The sequence below is a fragment of the Melanerpes formicivorus genome, unplaced genomic scaffold, assembly GCF_026170545.1.
Source record: "Melanerpes formicivorus ecotype bairdi unplaced genomic scaffold, bMelFor1.0.p_v2 SCAF_81, whole genome shotgun sequence".
In the NCBI taxonomy this organism is placed as follows: Eukaryota; Metazoa; Chordata; class Aves; order Piciformes; family Picidae; genus Melanerpes; species Melanerpes formicivorus.
In genome coordinates, this window is record NW_027142433.1 from 2794406 (window position 1) to 2817502 (window position 23097).

The 23097-nt window shown below is 49.8% G+C and overlaps 1 protein-coding gene across 1 annotated transcript in view; it reads right to left on the reverse strand.

Moving 5' to 3' along the window:
- The window catches only part of NEGR1 (neuronal growth regulator 1), a 318703-nt gene that overhangs the window by 61712 nt on the left and 233894 nt on the right, over positions 1–23097 (reverse strand). The window contains exon 6 of the mRNA XM_068164495.1: positions 18204–18355. Coding sequence (XP_068020596.1) covers positions 18204–18355 — 152 coding nt within the window. The remainder of the gene's footprint in view (positions 1–18203; positions 18356–23097) is intronic.

Below are 23097 nucleotides of genomic sequence, written 5' to 3' on the forward strand. Positions count from 1 at the left end.
CTGAGCATTGCTCAGCTCCCCTCTGGGGCTGCTCTTCTGCAGGCTCAACAGCCCCAGGGCTCTCAGCCTTTCCTCCTCACAGAGATGCTCTGCAGGCCCCTCAGCACCTTTGTACAGTAGTTCCCCGTCTCTCCTGAACTGGGGGGCTCAGATCTGGCCCCAGTGCTCCAGCTGTGACCTCACCAGAGCAGAGCTTTCCTTCAAACTCATTGCTCAAAGATGATAAAAGTTATCTTTCTGTTTGACCCTTTTGTTGTGAATTCCAGTCACTCCTCCCTGTTGCCATGGCTTCCTGAGAAGGAGAAGGCTCCTCCTGCTCAGAATCACAACACTCTGCAACAACTGAGCAAATTAACATCCTCAGGAGTACAACTTCTCATTAAAAAGCATTAGACTATGGAATCATAGAGCCATGGAAGTGTTTGGGTTGGAAGAGTCTCCCAAGATCAGCCAGCCCAGCCATCAGCTCAGCACCACCATAGCCACAAAACCACATCCCCAAGAGCCATGGCCACAGGTTTCTTGAACACCTCCAGGGATGGGGACTCCACCACCTCCCTGGGCAGCCTGCCCCAATGCCTGACCTCTCTTGCAGGAGAGGAAGTTCTCCTCATAATTTGAGGCATTTCCTCTCACTCTATCAGCAGCTCCCAGGGAGATGAGGCTAAGCCCCACCTCACTCCAACCCCTTTGCTCCAGGGAGCTGCAGACAGCCAGGATGTCTACCCTCAGACTCCAGGATGAGCAACCTCAGTTCCCTCAGCTGCTCCTCACCAGAGCTCTTTTCCAGACCCTTCACCAGCTTGATTGCCCTTCCCTGGACCTGCTCCAGCAACTCAATGCCCTTCTTGGAATGAGGGGCCCAGACAAAGAGAGATGTAACTAGGATTGTGCCCCTTTTGGAAACGTTGTCTCCAGGATTGTTTGGGTTGGAAGAGTCTTCCAAGATCAGCCAGCCCAGCCATCAGCTCAGCACCACCATGGCCACGAAACCACATCCCCAAGAGCCATGGCCACAGGTTTGAACTAGGGGGCTGAGAACTGGAAGGTTCATCACAGGTAGGTGATGAAGGCAGCAGAGAAGTCTCAGAGTGGTGGCACCATTGAGGCTGGTGGCAACATCACAACAGGTTTTAAACCATAGAATCAGCCAGGTTGGAGAAGACCTCAGAGATCATCAAGCCCAACCTATGATGTAATACCTCCTGACACCTCCTGACACCTCCTGACAACTAACCCATGGCTCCAAGTGCCACATCCAAGCCTTTCTTGAACACCTCCAGGGATGGGGACTCCACCACCTCCCTGGGCAGCACATTCCCAAGGCCAATCTCTCTTGCTGGGAAGAACTTTCTCCTCACCTCCAGCCTAAACCTCCCCTGGTGCAGCTTGAGACTGTGTCCTCTTGTTCTGGTGCTGGGTGCCTGGGGGAAGAGACCAACCCCCACCTGGCTACAACCTCCCTTCAGGGAGCTGGAGAGAGCAAGAAGGTCTCCCCCGAGCCTCCTCTTCTCCAGGCTAAGCAACCCCAATGCATCAGCAGAAGGAGGATCTGGAGAGGTGGAAATATTTCCAACTGCAAGTTCTCTTTATTCATGAATTGGTTGAGGTCTATGGAGGGAAAACAAAACCAGCTGCTCTCCTACGAGCACACTAGGCTGGGTCATTAAGATTAAAACACATTAATGAGTTCTGAGCAACAGTGTGAGGCAGGGATGTGTAGGAAGCAGCAGGAGCAGCTGAACTTTGCCTTGCCCTACAAGCTCAGGGCCTGCTCTGATTTTTCAGGGGTGGGTGTGGGAAAAAATCAGTCCATATGGAAGTGTAATGGGGGAAAATTGGGGTAATTTCTCTACCTGCAGGGGGAAATTCTCCTCAAGCAGAACAGGGAGATGAGTTCCACAATGCAAAGGGAAAGCTCTGTGCTCACACCAGCCCCAGCTTGCCCTTCACAGGGTGAGAATGATGGAATCACAAAATCACTTTGGCTGGAAGAGACCTTCAGAATAGTCATGTCCAACCTTTGACCCAGCATTGCCAGGTCCCCACTAAGCCATGTCACTCAGCACCACATCCCATAAAAGCCTGGAGTTTGGAACTTGCTTTGGAAAGGACCTTAAAGATCATAGTAGTATCATAGTACCATAGTATCAGTCAGGGCTGGAAGGGACCACAAGGATCAGCTAGTTCCAACCCCCCTGCCATGGGCAGGGACACCCCACGCTAGATCAGCCTGGCCACAGCCTCATCCAGCCTGGGCTTAAACACCTCCAGGGACAGGGCCCCAACCACCTCCCAGGACAACCCATTCCAGGGCTTCACCACTCTCATGGGGAAGAACTTCCTCCTCACCTCCAGCCTCAATCTCCCCACCTCCAGCTTCATTCCATTCCCCCTAATCCTATCACTACCTGAGATCCTGAGCAGTCCCTCCCCAGCCTTCCTGTAGCCCCCTGCAGACACTGGAAGGCCACAATGAGGTCACCTGGGAGCCTTCTCTTCTGCAGACTGAACAGCCCCAGCTCCTTCAGTCTGTCCTCACAGCAGAGCAGCTCCAGCCCTCTGCTCATCTTCCTGGCCCTTCTCTGGACACCTTCCAGCACCTCCACATCCCTCCTGTAATAGGGGCTCCAGAACTGGAGGCAGGACTCCAGGTGGGGTCTCCCCAGAGCTGAGCAGAGGGGGAGAATCACCTCCCTTGCCCTGCTGGCCACACTTCTCCTGCTGCAGCCCAGGCTCTGGTTGGCTTTCTGGGCTGCAAGTGCACACTGAGAGCTCCTGGTGAGCTTCTCCTCCCCCAGCACCCCCAAGGCTCTCTCCTCAGGGCTGCTTTCCAGCCAGTCCCTGCCCAGCCTGGATTTGTGCCTGGGATTGCCTCCACCCAGATGCAGGACCCTGCACTTGCTCTTATTGAACTTCATGAGGCTGGCTTGTGCCCACCTCTCCAGCCTGTCCAGGTCCCTCTGGATGGATCCCTTCCCTCCAGCTGTCTGCTGCACCACACAGCTTGGTGTCATCAGCAAACTTGCTGAGGGTGCACTCAGTGCCACTGTCCATGGCACCCACAGAGATGTTGAACAAGACAGGTCCCAGGACTGATCCCTGAGGGACTCTGCTTGTCCCTGGCCTCCACTGGGACATGGAGCCATTGACAGCCACTCTTTGGGAGCAGCCATCAAGCCAGTTCCTTATCCATCTAGTGGTCACCCATCACACCCATGTGTCACCAGCCTGGAGACCAGGCTGTGGTGCAGGACAGTGTCGAAGGCTTTGCTCAGATCATCTAGTTGCCCCCTGCCATGGGCAGGGACACCTCTACCAGCCCAAGGTTGCTCATCCAACCTGACCTTGAACACCTCCAGGGAGGAGGCATCCATCACCTCCCTGGGCAGCCCGTTCCAGGGTCTCACCACCCTCACTATAAAGGATTTCTTCCTATCTCCAGTCTCAATCTTCCAGCTAAACACCATTGCCTATTGTCCCAGCACTACAAGCTCCTGCAAAACCTCCCTCCCCAGCTCTTGAGTAGCCCCCTCCAGGTACTAGAAGGCTGCTCTATGGTCTCTGTATGGCTTTGAAACCCTCCTAGGGATGAGGACTCCACCACTGCCCTGGGCAGCCTGGGTCAGCTCTTGACAACTCTCAAGTGGAAGAAATTCTTCCTCCTGTTCAATGTAAACCTCCCCTGGGGTAAATTGAGGCCATTTCCTCTTGTCCTATCACTTGTTCCTTGGGAGAAGAGGCCAACCCCCACCTGGCTCCAACATCCTTTCAGGGAGCTGTAGAGAGGCAGAAGGTCTCTGCTCAGCCTCCTCTTCTCCAGGCTCAACACCCCCAGCTCCCTCAGCTGCTCCTCACCAGCCCTGTTCCCCAGACCCTTCCCCAGCTTTGTTGCTCTCCTCTGAAGCCACCCATTGAGGGTCTCCTCAATGTCCCTCCTGGAGTGAGGGGCCCAGGATTTGAGGTGTGGCCTCACCAGTGCCCAGCCCAGAGGCACAATCCCTCCCCTCCTTCTTGGCCACCTGGCCATGACTTCAGTGCAAAATAAACCCAGACAAACAACCACTTCTCAGGGGAGCTTCACTCAGTAGGACCTGCTGGTGGTGTTAAGGGGCTAATGAGGCTGCTGGTGAATCTGCTGCTCCTTTCCTGGTGCCTTGGCACCTCTGTGCTGTACCTGCCTTGGGCAAGAGAACCAAGGTGAAGCAAATAGGAAAAGCTATGGAATTTCTATTTCCTATCATAGAATCACAGAATTGTCAGGGAATCACAGAATTGGAAGGGAGCTCAAGGCTCAGCCAGGTCCAAGCCCCCTGCCACGGCCAGGGACACCTCACACTACAGCAGGTTGCTCACAGCCACCTCCAGCCTGGCTGCAAACACCTCCAGGCAGGAGGCTTCCACCACCTCCCTGGGCAACCTGTGCCAGGCTCTCACCACCCTCCTGGGGAACAACTTCTTCCTCACAGCCAATCTCAATCTCCCCATTTCTAGTTTTGTTCCCTTCTCTGGACACCTTCCAGCATCTCCAGATCCTTCCTGGCACAGAGGCTCCAGACCTGGCCCCAGAGCTCCAGCTGTGGTCTCAGCAGAGTGGAGCAGAGGGGGAGAATCCCCTCCCTGGCCCTGCAGGCTCTGCTTCTCCTGCTGCAGCCCAGGCTGGGATTGGCTTTCTGGGCTGCAAGTGCAAAGACTATCAACACTTAGATTCTCTTCACATCCCCCCAGCTCTGCAAAACCCAATAGGTTTTTATTTAGTGTTTTGTGTCCTAGCACGACAAACGATCAAACATATTGGCTCATTAGTCCTTATTTGCCTCTCTCTCTCTCTCTCAATCTCCTTTTTTTTCAGAGAAAGGCACAGTTTAACAATTTTCACAGCTGTTGAGACCATAATGGAAGGAAGAAAAAAGTGACAAAGTAGCCTCCATCCTTTCAGCTTGGTCCTTTCATTGCGGAGTGGAAATGGGAGGCTCATGAATAATGTAAGGTGGTGAAGTCTGTTCGGGTTTGGGCTGCTCAGAAACGTATGATGAGCGTGGCTCTGGCTCCCAGTCATGCCAGCCTCCTCCTCAGGGGTCATCCTTCAAAACCTGCACGACTCTGGCTGCATCTCTGGGAGCAAATAAGGCAAAACAGCTATCAGGGATGCAACGCGGCGTGTGCCACAGGGCTGCCTCCTTCCTCCTGCACAACAGCGAGCCTGGAACTCCTGATGCTGTGAAACGGTGGGTGGCAGGTGACACAGTACTGGGTAGCAGGGCTGGGCTGCTGGGGGGGGAGGAAAGGATAGGATAGGATAGGATAGGATAGGATAGGATAGGATAGGATAGGATAGGATAGGATAGGGTAGGATAGGATAGGATAGGATGGAATGGAATGGAATGGAATGGAATGGAATAGAATAGAATAGAATAGAATAGAATAGAATAGAATAGAATAGAATAGAATAGAATAGACCAGGTTGGAAAAGACCTCAGAGATCATCAAGTCCAACCTCTCACCCAACACCAGCTAAGCAACTCAACCATGGCACCAAGTGCCTCAGCCAGGCTCTTCCTGAACACCTCCAGGGATGGGGACTCCACCACCTCCCTGGGCAGCACATCCCCATGGCCAAGCTCTCTTGCTGGGAAGAATTTCTTCCTAACATCCAGGCCAGGATGTCATTGGACTTCTTGGATCAATGGATCTGCAGAAGGATCTGGACAAGCAGATCCCTCTGGCACTTGAGTCACAACATCCCCATGAACACTCCAGCCAGCAGTGTGTCCAGGGGGGCAAGAAGGCCAAGGGCATCCTGGCATGCATCAGGAAGAGTGTGGCCAGCAGGAGCAGGGAAGTCATTCTGCCCTGTGCTCAGCACTGCTCAGGCCACACCTTGAGTCTTGTGTCCAGTTCTGGGCTCCTCAGTTTGGGAAAGATGTTGAGCTGCTGGAAGGTGTCCAGAGAAGGGCAAGAAAGCTGGGGAGGGGTCTGGAGCACAGCCCTGTGAGGAGAGGCTGAGGGAGCTGGGGTTGCTTAGCCTGGAGAAGAGGAGGCTCAGGGGAGACCTTCTTGCTCTCTGCAACTCCCTGCAGGGAGGTTGTAGCCAGGTGGGGGTTGGTCTCTTCTCTCAGGCAAGCAGCACCAGAACAAGAGGACACAGTCTCAAGCTGTGCCAGGGGAGGTTTAGGCTGGAGGTGAGGAAGAAATTGTGCCCAGCAAGAGAGATTGGCCATTGGGATGTGCTGCCCAGGGAGGTGGTGGAGTCCCCATCCCTGGAGGTGTTTGATAAAGCCTTGGATGTGGCCCTTGGAGCCATGGTTTAGTCGTCAGGAGGTGCTGGGTGAGAGGTTGGACTTGATGATCTCTGAGGTCTTTTCCAACCCCTACTGATTCCAAGCTCTATAGGTTGCTGCTGTGTTTGGGAGCCAGCAGCCCCATCTCTGAGGCCCTCCTAGGTATCTGCCACGTGCCCAGCAGCCCCAGGCAGCCTCCCACTGCTTGGGTATTTGCTTTCCCTGGCTCTGCAATTTGTGAAGGAGTTATTTAATAATTACCACGTAATTATAGTTCTGCTGCTCCCTGATGAACTGAAATCCACCAGACAATGCCCATCAAGTGAATCATTACAAATCTCTGCAAATTACACGGGGAGCTGTGCCAGTGTCAAGATGGAAACTCATAAAGGGCCTATAGTCTCTGGAAAAGGAAGGCTTAATTAAGCTGGAGTGATGGCTGCACGTCTCTGCCCAGAGTCTGAGGAGGAGCACGTGAGGAGATGAGAACTTTCCAAGAGGAACAGCCAGGCAAGAGAGGAACACCATGGTGAAGCTGAATCTGCATTACTCCACTTACCAATGAGTCACAGAGCAGTGCAGGATCTCAGCATGCTGGGGGTTGGAAGGGACCTCTGGAGGTCACACAGGATCACAGGAGGTCAGGGGTTGGAAGGGACCTCTGGAGGTCACACAGGATCACAGGAGGTTAGGGGTTGGAAGGGACCTCTGGAGGGCACACAGGATCACAGGAGGTTAGGGTTGGAAGGGACCTCTGGAGGTCATCCAGTCCAACCCCTTGCTAAAGCAGGGCACCCACAGCAGCTTGCCCAGCAGCACAATGCCCAGCTGGGGTTGGAAGCTCTCCACACAAGGAGACTCCACAACCTCTCTGGGCAGCCTGCTCCAGGCCTCCAGCACCCTCACAACAAAGAAGTTTCTCCTCCTGTTCAGATGGAACCTCCTGGGTTCCAGTTTGTGCCCACTGCTCCTTGTCCTCTCCCTGGGCACCACTGAGAAGAGTCTGGCCCCAGCCTCTTGCCCCCCACAGGTCCTTTATCTCTTGCTGAGCATTGCTCAGCTCCCCTCTGGGGCTGCTCTTCTGCAGGTTCACCAGCCCCAGGGCTCTCAGCCTTTGCTCCTCACAGAGCTGCTCCAGGCCCCTCAGCATCTTTGGAGCCTCCCCTGGACTCTCTCCAGTAGTTCCCTCTCTCTCTTGAACTGGGGAGCCCAGAAGCAGCCCCAGGACTCCAGCTGTGGCCTCAGTAGGGCATGATGACTTTCCTAATTTACTTCAAGGTTTTCTACCCCTTGGAATGAATCAGAAGTCCAAAAGGAGCTCTGATCCTCAAAGCTCCTCAGCCTGGTTAGGATATGGGCAGTGCTGCCTTCAGCAGCTGTAAATAAGTACCACAGATGACCTTGAATGTTTTAATCATCCTCATAATTATCTCATACCTTAGATGAACATTTTGATATGCTTGTAGACATGCTTCAACCTCCTTGATTTGATAATTTCAGGAGCAATATGGGTTTGAACATTGTTAGCCATGGTCATAATTGAACCATGTGAGAATTGAAACACAAAGGGGAGCAAGCATCACAGCAAGGGAACTTCATAGAGTCACAGAAGAGAATCAACCAGGTTGGAAAAGACCTCAGAGATCATCAAGTCCAACCTCTCACCCAACACCTCCTGACAACTAAACCATGGCTCCAAGTGCCACATCCAAGCCTTTCTTGAACACCTCCAGGGATGGGGACTCCACCACCTCCCTGGGCAGCACATCCCAAGGGCCAATCTCTCTTGCTGGGAAGAATTTTCTCCTCACCTCCAGCCTAAACCTCCCCTGGCACAGCTTGAGACTGTGTCCTCTTGTTCTGGTGCTGCTTGCCTGGGAGAAGAGACCAACCCCCACCTGGCTACAACCTCCCTTCAGGGAGTTGGAGAGAGCAAGAAGGTCTCCCCTGAGCCTCCTCTTCTCCAGGCTAAGCAACCCCAGCTCCCTCAGCCTCTCCTCCCAGGGCTGTGCTCCAGACCCCTCCCCAGCTTTGTTGCCCTTCTCTGGACACCTTCAAGTCTCTCAATGTCCTTCTTAAATTGAGGAGCCCAGCACTGGACACAGGACTCCAGGTGTGGCCTAAGCAGTGCTGAGCACAGGGCAGGATGACCTCCCTGCTCCTGCTGGCCACACTCTTCCTGATCCAGGCCAGGATGCCCTTGGCCTTCTTGGCCCCCTGGGCACACTGCTGGCTCCTGTTCAGCTGCTGTCCACCAGCACCCCCAGGTCCTTCTGTGCCTGGCTGCTCTCAGCCACTCTGACCCCAGCCTGTAGCACTGCCTGGGGTTGTTGTGGCCAATGTGCTGCACCCAGCACTTGGACTTGTTCAATGCCATCCTGTTGGACTCCGCCCATCTCTCCAGCCTGGCAAGGTCCCTCTGGAGAGCCCCCCCTAACATCCAACAGATCCACATCTGCTCCCACCTTGGTGTCAGTAAGGATCCACATCAAAGATCTCTCTCTACAACTCCCTCAGCTCTTGCCCTCAAATGAGGTTGGCGCCAGGACGGGTTTGGTCTCTTCTCTCATGCCACAAGTGACAGCACAAGAGGAAATGGCCTCAACGTGTCCCAGGGGAGGTTCAGGTTGGACATGAGCAGAGATTTCTTCCCAGAAAGGAAGAGGCTGCCCAGGGAGGCTGTGGAGTCACCACCCCCAGAGGTATCTACAAGAGGCTTGGCTGTGGTGCTGAGGAAGGAGGTTTCCTGGTCGTGGCTTAGCAGTAGTGCTGGGATTGTGAGCTGCAGGCAAGGGATTGCACTTGATGATCTCAAAGACTTCTTCCAACCTCAAAAGCTGAAGGCTTCCATGATCCTGGGGGGGTGTGTGGCTTTTTGTTTGTTTGCTTTTACCCCCCTCAACCACACTCTGAGATTCTTAAGGTTCCTTCTAAACATCAAGGGGAAACACATCTCATTGGCTTAGCTTGGATGGGCTCTTCCTGCCTCATCCCATTCCCAGTTATTTATTGTCATCTCATTCATAATAAAGCTCATGCTGGAAAATGGATTTAGAGAAAATATCTCCTTACCTCTCAGTAATTGCTACCTGGAGGAGCAGTTGGCCTCCATATGGAGGGATCTCAAAGCCCACCTCCAAGGCAGTGATTATGCCTTCCATAAACAGAGGGATTGGGCATTTGTTATCCTCTGTATGAATCTATGAATTGAAGATGGTGAGGGATTTTATGCTGCTGGGCTCCCTGTCTCAGCAATATCTCATGGAATGAGTCCCTCAGGTGTGCTTGTGGTGGAAAGAGAACTCCCTGGTTTAGCTGTGTGAGCTGCTCAACTGCCTCACACATCTGAATTCCACCCAGGGAGAGAACAGGGGGAGAAGAAAGGGTTTTGCCTTGCTTGTGAGAACAAGGAGAGAAGAAAGGGTTTTGCCTTGCTTGTGAGAACAGGGAGAGAAGAAAGGGTTTTGCCTTGCTTATGAGAACAGGGAGAGAAGAAAGGGTTTTGCCTTGCTTATGAATCCCACTGAGGGCAGTTGAGAGTTTGGAGGCAGTTGCTGCCCACTGGGACCATGATAACTCAATTAAAATGCCCTGGCTGCATGCAGCTGATCTCTGACAGAGGTCCCACAGGAGCTGACTCCCACATTCACAGGTTGTATTGGGTTGGAAGGGACCCTCAAAGGTCATCTTGTCCAACACCCCTGCAATCAGCAGGGACAGCTCCAACCAGAGCAGGCTGCCCAGGGTCTGATCTTGAATGTCTGCAGGGACAGGGCCTCGGAAGCCAGAACACCCAATTAGCAATTAACAGCAGCGGGCAAGGCGCCAGGACCGCATGGCAGAGGTGTGCTGGCATCCACCTGGGGGATGTGAAGCTCTCCTCTTGCAGCTGCACACTGTGATGTGGTTCTGGCAGAAAGGAATAACAGAATTATTTGGGTTGGGGGGGAAAAACAAAATAGAGCTCCAAGATCAGCAAGTCCAGCTGTTACACGCTGAAGGCAGAACTTTAGAATCATAGAATCAACCAGGTTGGAAAAGACCTCAGAGATCATCAAGTCCAACCTATGACCTAATACCCAACACCCCCTGACAACTACACCATGGCTCCAAGTGCCACATCCAAGGCTTTATCAAACACCTCCAGGGCTGGGGACCCCACCACCTCCCTGGGCAGCACATCCCAATGGCCAATTCCTCTTTCTGGGAAGAACTTTCTCTGCACCTCCAGCCTAAACCTCCCCTGGCACAGTTTGAGACTGTGTTCTCTTGTTCTGGTGCTGCTTGCCTGAGAGAAGAGACCAACCCCCACCTGTTCCAGTTTCAAACTATTGCCCCTGGTTTGATGCTATTTCTAACCCTGTTTCTCTAATTCCCTGAATTTCAGCATGCTGAGCAGGAGCTCTGTGTCCATCCCAGGGTCCACCTCCAGTTGCTGTCCTTTACATCACGGATCACCTCTCCTGTAGCAGCTGCTCCTATGAAGTTGAATGTGGACAGCAAAATCAAGGACCTGGACCAGAAACCCCATCACTGAAGCCACAGCACAGACAGAGGGAAGGGAAGAGGAACAACACAGACCTTAGAAGCTTCCAGATGGGGAAGTGCATTATGCAAACCCTTGGCTTAGCTTTAGGAAGCTATGAAACTCTACAGATGGGGACCTGGGTCTTCCTCGAAGCCAGTCATAAGCCATAAGAAACCAGGACAGCTCAGATGTCTGACAAATTACTTGGATGCTCCCAGAATGGATTTCCAGCTGCTCCCTGTCCCTCTTCCCTCCTGAGATATCGAGGAAGATGTCTGCAAGCTCAGCAGGACCTGCCTGAGCAGGACAAGACAATGACTGCTGGACTGGAAGGGACAACCCCAAGGCAAAACCAGGTCCGGCTCTCAGCATGGTGCTCTCTACAGAAGACTTTGAGCTTGATCCAAAGCTTGTTAAATCAATAAATGCCTTTGGACTGACTGCAGCAGTCTTTGAACAGGCTCCTAATGAGGACAGGAATGTCCATGTCTATTTTCCTGTCTATATTGATACCTCTATAATCATTTCTGATGATTTTGTTTGGTGGTGAAGACCAAGTGCAGAGCAGTTCTAAGAAAGAGCTATGCAAATACAACTTTGATTTGCTTTGCAAGCTGCTATTTGAGAGATAAAACACTGAAACCTCTCTGAGGTAATTGGACAACAGCTGAAAGTGTGGACACAAAGGGAATTTCCCCAGAGAACCCATTTCTTCCTAGAAATGTCAGCGCTGGTTGAACAAGCAAAGCAATTGAGCTAAAATCAGCAGAAGCCTGTCACATACCCAAGCACACCCAGCTGCCATTCCTCAGTCAGGAGAATGAAACTGTTGAGCTTAATGATGACATCAAACTCCATCAACAGAAGATGGCCCAAGCTGTCAACAGAATCTCAGCATGCTGGGGGTTGGAAGCAACCTCTGCAGATCATCCAGTTCAACCTCCCCTGCTAAAGCAGGGCACCCACAGCAGCTTGCCCAGGAGCACAATGCCCAGCTGGCTTTGGAAGCTCTCCACACAAGGAGACTCCACAACCTCCCTGGGCAGCCTGCTCCAATCCTCCAGCACCCTCACAACAAACAAGTTTCTCCTCCTGTCCACATGGAACTTCCTGGGTTCCAGTTTGTGCCCCTTGTCCTGTCCCTGAGCACCACTGAGCAGAGTCTGGCTCCATCCTCTTGTGTCCCACAGCTCCTTTAGCTCTTGCTGAGCATTGCTCAGCTCCCCTCTGGGGCTGCTCTTCTGCAGGCTCAACAGCCCCAAGGCTCTCAGCCTTTCCTCATCAGCTGGGTACAGCCAGTACTACATCAGCTATAGAATTGTTTGGGTTGGAATAAACCTCTAAGATCACTGAGCCCAACCATCAGCCTAACTCCACCTTGGCCATTAAACCATGTCCCAGGTGCTATATCCACACATTTCTCCAACACCTCCAGAGATGGAGACTCCACCACCTCCCTGGGCAGCCTTTTCCAGTGCCTGATTGTGCTAACATAAAGCCAACACTGATTAAACAGGACTTCTCCATCCACCCTTGGCTCCTCTCCCCTTGTAGATGGGACTTCTAACCTCAGGTACACACCACAACACCTCATCTCCTGGGGCTGATGACTCAGCCAACCCTTGCTTTATTTGCAGGGCAGGACCACATTCCCCTCAAGTCCCAGAGACCCTGGGAGAAGGCAAGGCTGGCAGTGCTGAACCTCTGAGCAGCCAGGCCCATAGAGGGCAGGATGGGACTGTCCAACACATGCTCCTCACATGGCTGCCCTGGGAGCATCCTGTGCTTCCCAGCTTGCCCACAAACCCAACGCTTTCAGATCAGACCCTCAAAGGTCATCTTGGAATCATAGAATCATAGAATCAATAAGGTTGGAAAAGACCTCAAAGATCATCAAATCCAACCTGTCACCCAACACCTCCTGCTACTAAACCATATGACAGAGAGGGCTCAGCCATGGGTAATTAGCAAGTCACCAGTGAGTATTAATTCATTAGAACCACAGTTTCCCATCAGCAAGGCTCAGACTTTGATTTGCAGCTGCTGGATTCATTATGAAGAGCTGGATCTTCTAGATGGCCAACAAGTCTTCAGTGAGGGATAAGATAAACTCCTTGACATTGCCGTGACCTGGGCTGCTCAGGCATCCCCAGATGTGAAGCTTTTCTACCTGACTGTCTGTCCCCAGAGCAGAAGTGGCTCTGAGTGAGCTTCTGTTGGGTCTCCCTGGCTCACAGGAGCAGTGGGATGGTGACAGAATCACAGAACGGGAGAAGCTGGAAGGGACCTCTGGAGATCATCAAGTCCAAGCCTCGCTCAGGTCATGTGTGAACAGCCATACCCCTTGCAAGCTCTACCTCTGCCCCATCCCCTCTGTGGGCACCATCAGCTACAGCTTCATTAATCCAACATCCTTGCTCAGTCCAGGTCACAGCCACACAAAGACAGATTTCCCTTTGTCCTGACAACCCTTTGCCTGCTTTTATTTCTTTGTTTTGGTTTGGTTGAAGAGGCCTTTAAGGTCATCAAGTCCAACCATTAACCCAGCCCTGCTGGGTCACCATGTCCCACAGCATCACACCTCCACAGCTGTGAAGCCCCTCCAAGGATGGGGACTGCACCACTGCTCTGGGCAGTCTGGGCTGGGCCTTGAAAGCACTCAAGGGGGAGAAGTGGTACCTCATGTCCAACTTCAAGCTCCCCTGGTGCAACTTGTGCCTGTTTCCTCTTGTTCTTGGGAGCAGAGACCAACTTCCACCTGGCTCCAATCTCCTTTCAGGTATTTGTAGAGAGCCAGGAGGTCTCCCCTCAGCCTCCTTTCCTCCAGGCTTGAACAACTCCAACTTCCTCAGCTGCTCCTCACCAGACCTGTTCTCCAGACCCTTCATTAGCCCTGTCATCCTTCTCTGGACATACTCCAGCCCCTCAATGTCCTTCCTGGAGTCAGGGGTACAAAACTGAACCCAGGACTTAAGATGTGGCCGTAGCAGTGCCCAGTCCAGGGGAACAATTCCTGCTGGCCACACTATTGCTGATCCATGCCAGGATGCTGGTGGCCTTCTTGGCCACCTGGGCACACACTGCCTCATCTTCAGCTGCTGACAACCAATACTGCCAGGTCCTGACAATGAAAAGCAAGCCTAGGAAGGGTCAAAGATTGGAGATCATAGAATCAACCAGGTTGGAAGAGACCTCCAAGATCCTCCAGTCCAACCTATCACCCAGCCCTATCCAATCAACCAGAGCATGGCACTAAGTGCCTCATCCAGGCTTTTCTTGAAGACCTCCAAGGACAGTGACTCCACCGCCTCCCTGGGCAGCACATTCCAGTGGCAAATCTCTCTCTCTGGGAAAAACTTCTTCCTAACATCCAGCCTGAACCTCCCCTGGCACAGCTTGAGATCATCACAGCAACAATAACACATGCTGAAGGTTGCCTTGATGGATTATAAAAACCCAGAGTCCTCCTGACAGCAGAAGAAATGAACCTTTTCCTGGTATCCTGGAGGTTTACATCTGCAGAGGATGAGGACACGAGTAATGGAGAAGCAGCTTAACTCCCTCCCCGAGCAAGGCTCCAGCTGTGCACCGCTGCTGTGTCATTTATCTGTGCTGGGGGGATGTGCAAAGATAGAAACCACAGACTTCTTAACTCTGCTCTACACATTTGTCCTCAAAAATCCCACCCCATCAGAAGCCAGAACACCCAATTAGCAATTAACAGCAGCGGGCAAGGCGCCAGGACCGCACGGCAGAGGTGTGCTGGCATCCACCTGGGGGATGTGAAGCTCTCCTCTTGCAGCTGCACACTGTGATGTGGTTCTGGCAGAAAGGAATAGCAGAATTATTTGGGCTGGGGGGAAAAGAAATAGAGCTCCAAGATCAGCAAGTCCAGCTGTTACACTGGGAAAGGCAGAACTTTAGAATCATAGAATCAACCAAGTTGGAAAAGACCTCAGAGATCATCCAGTCCAACCTATGACCTAATACCTAACACCTCCTGACAACTAAACCCTGGCTTCAAGTGCCACATCCAAGCCTTTTAAGAGCACCTCCAGGGATGGGGATTCCCCCACCTCCCTGGGCAGCACATCCCAATGGCCAATTCCTCTTTCTGGGAAGAACTTTCTCCTCACCTCCAGCCTAAACCTCCCCTGGTGCAGCTTGAGACTGTGTCCTCTTGTTCTGGTGCTGCTTGCCTGGGAGAAGAGACCAACCCCCACCTGGCTACAACCTCCCTGCAGGCAGTTGGAGAGAGCAAGAAGGTCTCCCCTCAGCCTCCTCTTCTCCAGGCTAAGCAACCCCAGCTCCCTCAGCCTCTCCTCCCAGGGCTGTGCTCCAGACCCCTCCCCAGCTTTCTTGCCCTTCTCTGGACACCTTCCAGCAGCTCAACCTCTTTCCTAAACTGAGAAGCCCAGAACTGGAGACAGGACTCAAGGTGTAGCCTGAGCAGTGCTGAGCACAGGGCACAATGACCTCCCTGCTCCTGCTGGCCACACTCTTCCTGATGCAGGCCAGGATGCCCTTGGCCTTCTTGGCCACCTGGGCACACTGCTGGCTCCTGTTCAGCTGCTGTCAATCAGTACCCCCAGCTCCCTCTGTGTCTGGCTGCTCTCAGCCACTCTGACCCCAGCCTGTAGCACTGCATGGGGAGGCTGTGACCAAAGTGCAGCACCCAGCACTTGGACTTGTTCAAAGCCTAGTAGTCTCAACCCACCACACCAACCATCAGCCCAACACTGCCAGAGACATTAAACCATGTTCCAAACAGCCATGTCCACATGTTTCTTGAAGACCACTGTCTCCCTGGGCATCCTCTTGCAATGCCTGACCACTCCTGCAGGAAAGAAATTGTTCCTCATGTCCAACCTGATACGAGGGAGAAGAGACCAACCCCCATCTCACTGCAATCTCCTTTGATCTTCATTCCCAGCTCCAACCTGGTTTATCATTCTAGTCTAGTCTAGTCTAGTCTAACTTCTATTCTATTCTATTCTATTCTATTCTATTCTATTCTATTCTATTCTATTCTATTCTATTCTATTCTATTCTATTCTTCTCTTCTAAATCTAGACCACAAACCTTTGGAAGCTTCTCCTTGTTTTGACCAGGTTAAAACCAAATGCCTTCATTCTACCTTCTCTGAACTAAAAATGCCCCCAACACCCCCTGCTTCTGGTGCATTCTTCCTTTGTTCTGGCCCAAACACTGGATGGTAGAGGTTGGAAGGGGCCTCTGGAGATCACAGAGTCCAACCACCCCCTGCCAATGCAGGTTCACCTAGAGAAGGTCATACAGGGTCACATCCAGGTGAATTCTGGATGACTCCAGAGATGGAGACTCCACCACCTCTCTGGGCAGCCTGCTCTAGGGCTCCAGCACCCTTAAGTTAAAGAAGTTCCTCCTCATGTTTAGATGGAGCTTTCTATGTTCAAGTTTGTGCCCATTACTTCCTGTTCTCTCTCTGAGCACCACTGAAAAAAAACCTGGTCCCATCCTTCTGACACCCACCCTTGAAGCATGGGTGAGCATTGCTGAGATCCCTTCCCAGGCTGCTCTTTTGCAGACCCTGAAGACCCAGTTCCCCCAGTCTTTAACCTCAGTGTTCAACCACAAACACCTTTGGATGCCACCACAGATAGCTTGACATTCAAGGAATGTGAACACAGCACACAGATAAAACTCTCTTTCAGGCAGGCCATTTGAGACCCACCTTAGGTAAAACACTCCAAATTCCACCATTTTTGCTTTGCCTTCTAGAACACTCTTCCAAAGGACTTCATGGCAAGTCTTCCACAGCCAGAGGTCAAGGACCACAGGCCAACCTGCAGAGAGGGCTCAGGCACACCCCAGGCATTCATGCAGTTCATTATATTCCTTGAAAGGAACTCAAGAAGTGCTTAACTAATTTACAGTGATCAAGAGTTGGCACTCTGAGCACAAAGGCTCTGTCAGGCTGATCCTGCCTCTGCACTGTGGCGGCGGGTTGGCTTTTAGTTGCATGCATTTGTGGAGGTCCATAACTCACTGAGACCATCAAAACCTGCCAGGCCCCTCCAGACAGCACCTACAGCATGCTGCAATCCCCACACAGCCACAGAATGGTTGGGACCTTCACAGCTCACCTTGTCCAACCCCACTGGATTACTAAGTAGGGTCATCACCAACTAAAGCAGGTTGCTCAGGGCCTCGACACTCCTGACCTTGAGAGTCTTCAGGGATGGGCCCTCAACCACATCCCTGGGCAAGCTGCTCCAGTGTTTCACCACCCTCATTCTGAACCACTTCCTCCTGATGTCCAACCTATATCTCCCCAGCTCCAGTTTCAGATCATTGTCCCTCATTCCATCACCACAGGCCCTTCTGAAGAGTCCCTCCCCAGCCCTCCTGTAGGTCCCCTTCAGATATTGAAATGCTGCTCTAGCCTTCTCACCTCCAGGCTCAATAAAATAGAAGTAGAAGTAGAAGTAGAAGTAGAAGTAGAAGTAGAAGTAGAAGTAGAAGTAGAAGTAGAAGTAGAAGTAGAAGTAGAGGTAGAAGTAGAGGTAGAAGTAGAAGTGAATAGAATAGAATAGAATAGAATAGAATAGAATAGAATAGAATAGAATAGAATAGAATAGACCTCAGAGATCATCCAGTCCAACCTCTCACCCAACACCATCTAAGCAACTCAACCATGGCACCAAGTGCCTCAGCCAGGCTCTTATCAACCACCTCTAGTGATGGTGACTCCACCACCTCCCTGGGCAGCCCACGCCAGTGGCTAATCACTCCTTCTGTGAAGAACCTCTTCCTAACCTCCAGCCTTAACCTCCCCCGGCGCAGCCTGAGACTGTGTCCTCTTGTTCTGGCGCTGGTTGCCTGGGAGAAGAGACCAACCCCCAGGTGGCTACAATCTCTCTCCAGGCAGTTGTAGACAGCAAGAAGGTCTCCCCTGAGCCCAACCTCCCTTCAAGTAGTTGTAGGGAGCAAGAAGTTCTCCTCTTCTCCAAGCCAAACAACCTCAGCTCCCTCAGCCTCTGCCCATAGGGCTTGTTCTCCAGACCCTTCCCCAGCCCCAACAGCCCCAACAGTCTCAGCCTGTCCCCATAGGAGAGGTTCTCCAGGCCTCTGATCATCTCCAAGAGCTCCTTTGGACCCTCTCCAACAGCTCCACGTCCTCCTTGTGTTTAGTGCCCTAGAGCTGAACGCAGCACCCCAGGTGAGGCCTCACCCGGTTGGCTCAACCTAGGCGCACCAGCTCCCGGTCCCGAGGGGCGCGCCGGTGCGGGTGCAGCTCGGGAGGCAGGCGGGAGGAGAGCGAGGGCGTGCCGCCGAGGAGCCGCGGGCCTCGGGAATCCACGGGTGTGGAGACAAACAGCCCGGAAGAGGTGCCGCGTGTCCCCAGTACTTACGGTTGAGAGGCAGGCTGGCATTGGTCGTCCCTAGCTTGTTGGCAGCGACACATGTATAGTTGCCAAAGTGCTCCTCTGTCACATTGGTAACAGTAAGCAGGGATCTCGTACTATAATTTTTAATTGTAATTCCTTGTTGCCCATTGATCAGTCTAGAAAGCAAAAAGAAAATGGCTGTGACTCGTGTGCCAGAAGCAAGAAACTTCCTCTTAGCTTTTCCTCTTTCTTTTTGCCAAATTTTCCTTCCTTTTCTTTTTTTATTTTCCTATTTTTCTCTTCATTTTTTTTTATTTTCTCTTTTCTTCAGTCATTTCTCTTTTCTATTATCTCACTTCTTATTTCACTTTTCTTTTTCAATTGCCCTGCTCCTATTTTACTCTGCCTGTTTCATTTTTCCCAGTCCACTTTTCCCATTTTATTTCTCCTATTTTACTCTTCCGATTTTGTTTTTCCTATTTTACTTTTCCTATTTCATTTTCCCATTCTACTTTTCCCATTTTATTTCTCCTATTCTACTTTCCCTATTTTACTTTTCCTATTTTATTTTTCCTCTTCCACTTTTCCTATTTTACTTTTCCTATTTCATTTTTCCTATTCTACTTTTCCTATTCTACTTTTCCTGTTTTACTTTTCCTAGTCTACCTTTCCTGTTTAATGTTTCCTATTCTACTTTTCCTATTCTACTTTCCTGTTTTACTTTTCCTAGTCTGCTTTTCCTGTTTATTTTTTCCTATTCTACTTTCCCTATTTTACTTTTCCTAATTTATTTTTCCTATTCTACTTTTCCTATTTCACTTTTCCTATTTTACTTTTCCTATTCTACTTTTCCTATTTAATTTTTCCTGTTTTACTTTTCCTGTTCTACCTTTCCTGTTTAATGTTTCCTATTCTACTTTTCCTATTCTACTTTTCCTGTTTTACTTTTCCTATTCTACTTTTCCTGTTTAATGTTTCCTATTCTACTTTTCCCATTCTACTTTTCCTGTTTTACTTTTCCTAGTCTACTTTTCCTGTTTAATTTTTCCTATTCTACTTTCCCTATTTTATTTTTCCTATTTTATTTTTCCTATTCTACTTTTCCTATTCTACTTTTGCTGTTTTACTTTTCCTATTCTACTTTTCCTATTTTACTTTTCCTATTCTACTTTTCCTATTTTACCTTTCTTATTTTATTTTTCCTATTTTACTTACCTATTTCATTTTTCCTATTCTACTTTTCCTATTTAATTTTTCCTATTCTAGCTTTCCGATTCTACTTTTCCTGTTTAATTTTTCCTATTCTACTTTTCCTATTCTACTTTCCCTATTTTACTTTTCCCATTTTTTTTTCCTATTCTACTCTTCCTACTTTACTTTTCCTATTTTGTTTCTCTATTTTACTTTCCCTATTTTATTTTTCCTAATTTACTTTTCCCATTTTATTTTTCCCATTCTACTTTTCCTATTTTATTTTTCTTATTTGACTTTTTTCTTACTTTTTTCTTTCCTATTTTTTCTTTTCTATTGTGTCCCTTCATTTCTTTTTCTCCTTTTCCTTTCCTTTCCTTCCTTTTAAAAAACATATCCTAGTATTTACCTTTCTATTTTCCTTTACATATTTTCCTTTTCTTAATTTCCATTTCCTGTGTCCCTTTTGCATTTCTTTCCTTATTATTATTTTTAATTCTTCTTTCATTTTTCTTTTCTATTCATTCTTTTCTCATTTTCCTTTCCTCATTTTCCTTTTCTTATTTTTCTTTTCTCATTTTCCTTTTCTTATTTTACTTTTCTCTCTTTTACTTCCTTTTAATTTTCTTTCCTTATTTCCCTTTTCTTATTTTCCTTTTTCTCATTTTCCTTTACTTATTTTTCTTTTCTATTTTTCCCTTTCTCATTTTCTTTTTCCATTTTTTTATCTTCTCATTTTCCTTTTGTTTTACTTTTCTCACTTTTCCTTTCTTAAATTTTCTTATTTCCTTATTTTCCTTTTCTTATTTTCCTTTTTCTCATTTTCCTTTTCTTATTTTTTTTTCTTTTCTTAGTTTCCCTTTCTAATATTTTTCTTTTCTCATTTTCCTTTTCTTATTTTTTTCCCATTTTGCTTTTCTTATTTTTCCTTTTTTCATTTTCCTTTTCTCATTTTTTTCCTTTTCTCGTTTTCCTTTTCTTCTTTTTTTTTCTTGTCTTCCTTTTCTTTTATTTTCTTATTTTTTTTCTTGCTTTTCTTATTTTCCCTTTCAATACTGTTAATAATACTCTGATACTACAAAAGCTGGCTCTTCTCAGTGTTGTATTAAGACTCTGACTGACCTCTCCAAGACTCATTCTGGGCAGGCTTTTCCATCATTCAGAGGACCTGAAGGGGCCCTCCAGTACCTGAAGGGGCTACAGGAAAGCTGGGGAGAGACTGTCTACAAGGGCTTGTAGTGATAGGAGAAGGAGCAACATCTTTGAGCTGGAAAAGGGGAGATTTAGACTGGAGATTAGGAAGAAATTCTTTCCAGTGAGGGTGGAGAGACCGTGGAACAGGGTTGTCAAGGGAGGTTGTGGATACCCTCTTGCTGGAGGTGTTCAAGGCCAGGTTGGTTGAGGCCTTGAAAAAACCTTTTCTAGTGGCAGGTGTCCTTGCCCATGGCAGGGGGTTGGAAACACATGGTCTTTAAGGTCCCTTCTAACCCAAACTGTTCTGTGGCTCTATGAAAGGGGAGGGAGGAAATAACAAGAGGAGGCTCAGGGGAGACCTTCCTGCTATCCACAGCTACCTGAAGGGAAGTTGTAGCCAGGTGGGGGTTGGCCTCCTCTCCCAGGCAACCACCACCAGAGCAAGAGGACACAGTCTCAAGCTGTGCCAGGGGAGGTTTAGGCTGGAGGTGAGGAGAAAGTTCTTCCCAGCAAGAGAGATTGGCCATTGGAATGTGCTGCCCAGGGAGGTAGTGGAGTCACCATCCTTGGATGTGCTCAAAAAAGGATTAGGTGTGGCACATGGTGCAATGGTTTAGTTGCTTAGATAGTGTTGGGGGATAGGTTGGACTCCATGATCTCAAAGGTCTTTTCCAACCTGGTTAATTCTATTCTATTCTATTCTATTCTATTCTATTCTATTCTATTCTATTCTATTCTATTCTATTCTATTCTATTCTATTCTATTCTATTCTATTCTATTCTATTCTATTCTATTCTATTCTATGAATTTCAGAGACCTCCAGGGTCTCTGCAGCCATGTGTGTCTGGTCATGCATATCTGGTCACATATGTGTGGCAGATCTACCAGGGAAAGGTTGACACAAGCCCCAAAGCTGGACCACTGGATTTAACACAGTATTTGAGCAGCAAGACCCAAAAGAGCAGTGCACTTCTTGGTGATTAAAGCCAGCCTCAGGTGAAAGACCAAGTGAAGCAGAAAACAGAAGGCACAATGCTGCTCTGCTTGGGCTTTCGTGCTGCTGCTGCCCTTGCACTGGGTGCACTCAGGAAGAAAGGAATTGGTCAGTGTTATAAATAGAAAGGTGATTTTTGCAGCATCATAGAATGGTTTGGGTTGGAAAGCACCTTAAAGCCCATCTAATCACTACCCTGCCCTGCCATGAGCAAGGACACCCTCCACTCCACCAGGCTGCTCAAGTCCTTGCCCAACCTGGCTTTGAACACCTCCAGGGAGGGGACATTCGGGCTGGAAAAGGCTTTGTTTTGTTGTTGCTGTTTGTTTGCTTCATCCCAGAGTGCTATCATCCGTGCTAAAAGAGTTTCTACATCAAACAGATTTCTGCTCCAAGTCCCCCAACCATGGGGACAATATGAGACCCATCTTTGGAAATAGGATGCAGATGAATTCAGCCAAGAGAATTAAAGCCAGTTATTGGTTTATATATATAGAGAGAGTAAAGATGGATGATGTTGTGAGGAGAATGCTTTAGGATACAGCCAAAGTGCAGTCATTTTGACTGCTTGGAAGGCTTAGGAAGGAAGAGGAGCAGCTAATGCTCCCAAGGGGGAGCAGCTGGCCAGGGAGGAACGAGCTGACAGATGGCTTTGTGTGAAAAATTGTCATTAATATTCTCTTGTCAGCTCCCAGGCTTAATGGGATGCTCGAGCTGAGAAGCTCAGCACTCAGAGAGCAGGAAATTCCAGAAGCTGGAAGCTGAGTACGGAGGGACACTTACAATGGGACAATATCCACTTGACTGAAGGGTTGGACAAGATGACCTCTGGGGATCCTTTCCAACCCAATGCAATCTGTGAATCTGTGCTTTTGCACCGATGTACAAACTGAGGGGGAAGAAGCTGTGGCATAAGATCAGAGCTGTTAAGCAAAGTTTCCTGCTCCAAAAAGAAAATACCTGCCTCTTTAACAAGTGGTTTTGGAAAATAAAGATGACCCTAGAGGGCAGGAGAGCTCTGCAGAGGCACCTTGCCACGCTGGGCAGATGGGCAGAGTCCAACAGGATGGCATTGAACAAGTCCAAGTGCTGGGTGCTGCACTTTGGCCACAACAACCCCAGGCAGAGCTACAGGCTGGGGAGAGAGTGGATGGAGAGCAGCCAGGCAGAAAGGGACCTGGGGGTAGTGGCTGACAGCAGCTGAACATGAGCCAGCAGTGTGCCCAGGTGGCCAAGAAGGCCAAAGACATCCTGGCCTGCATCAGGAACAGTGTGGCCAGCAGGAGCAGGGAAGTCCAGAGAAGGGCAATGAGGCTGGGGAGGGGTCTGGAGCACAGCCCTGTGAGGAGAGGCTGAGGGAGCTGGGGTTGCTTAGCCTGGAGAGGAGGAGGCTCAGGGGACACCTCATTGCCCTCTACAACTACCTGAAAGGTGGTTGTAGCTGGGAAGGGGTTGGTCTCTTCTCCCAGGCAAGCAGCACCAGAACAAGAGGACACAGTCTCAAGCTGTGCCAGGGGAGGTTTAGGCTGGAAGTGAGG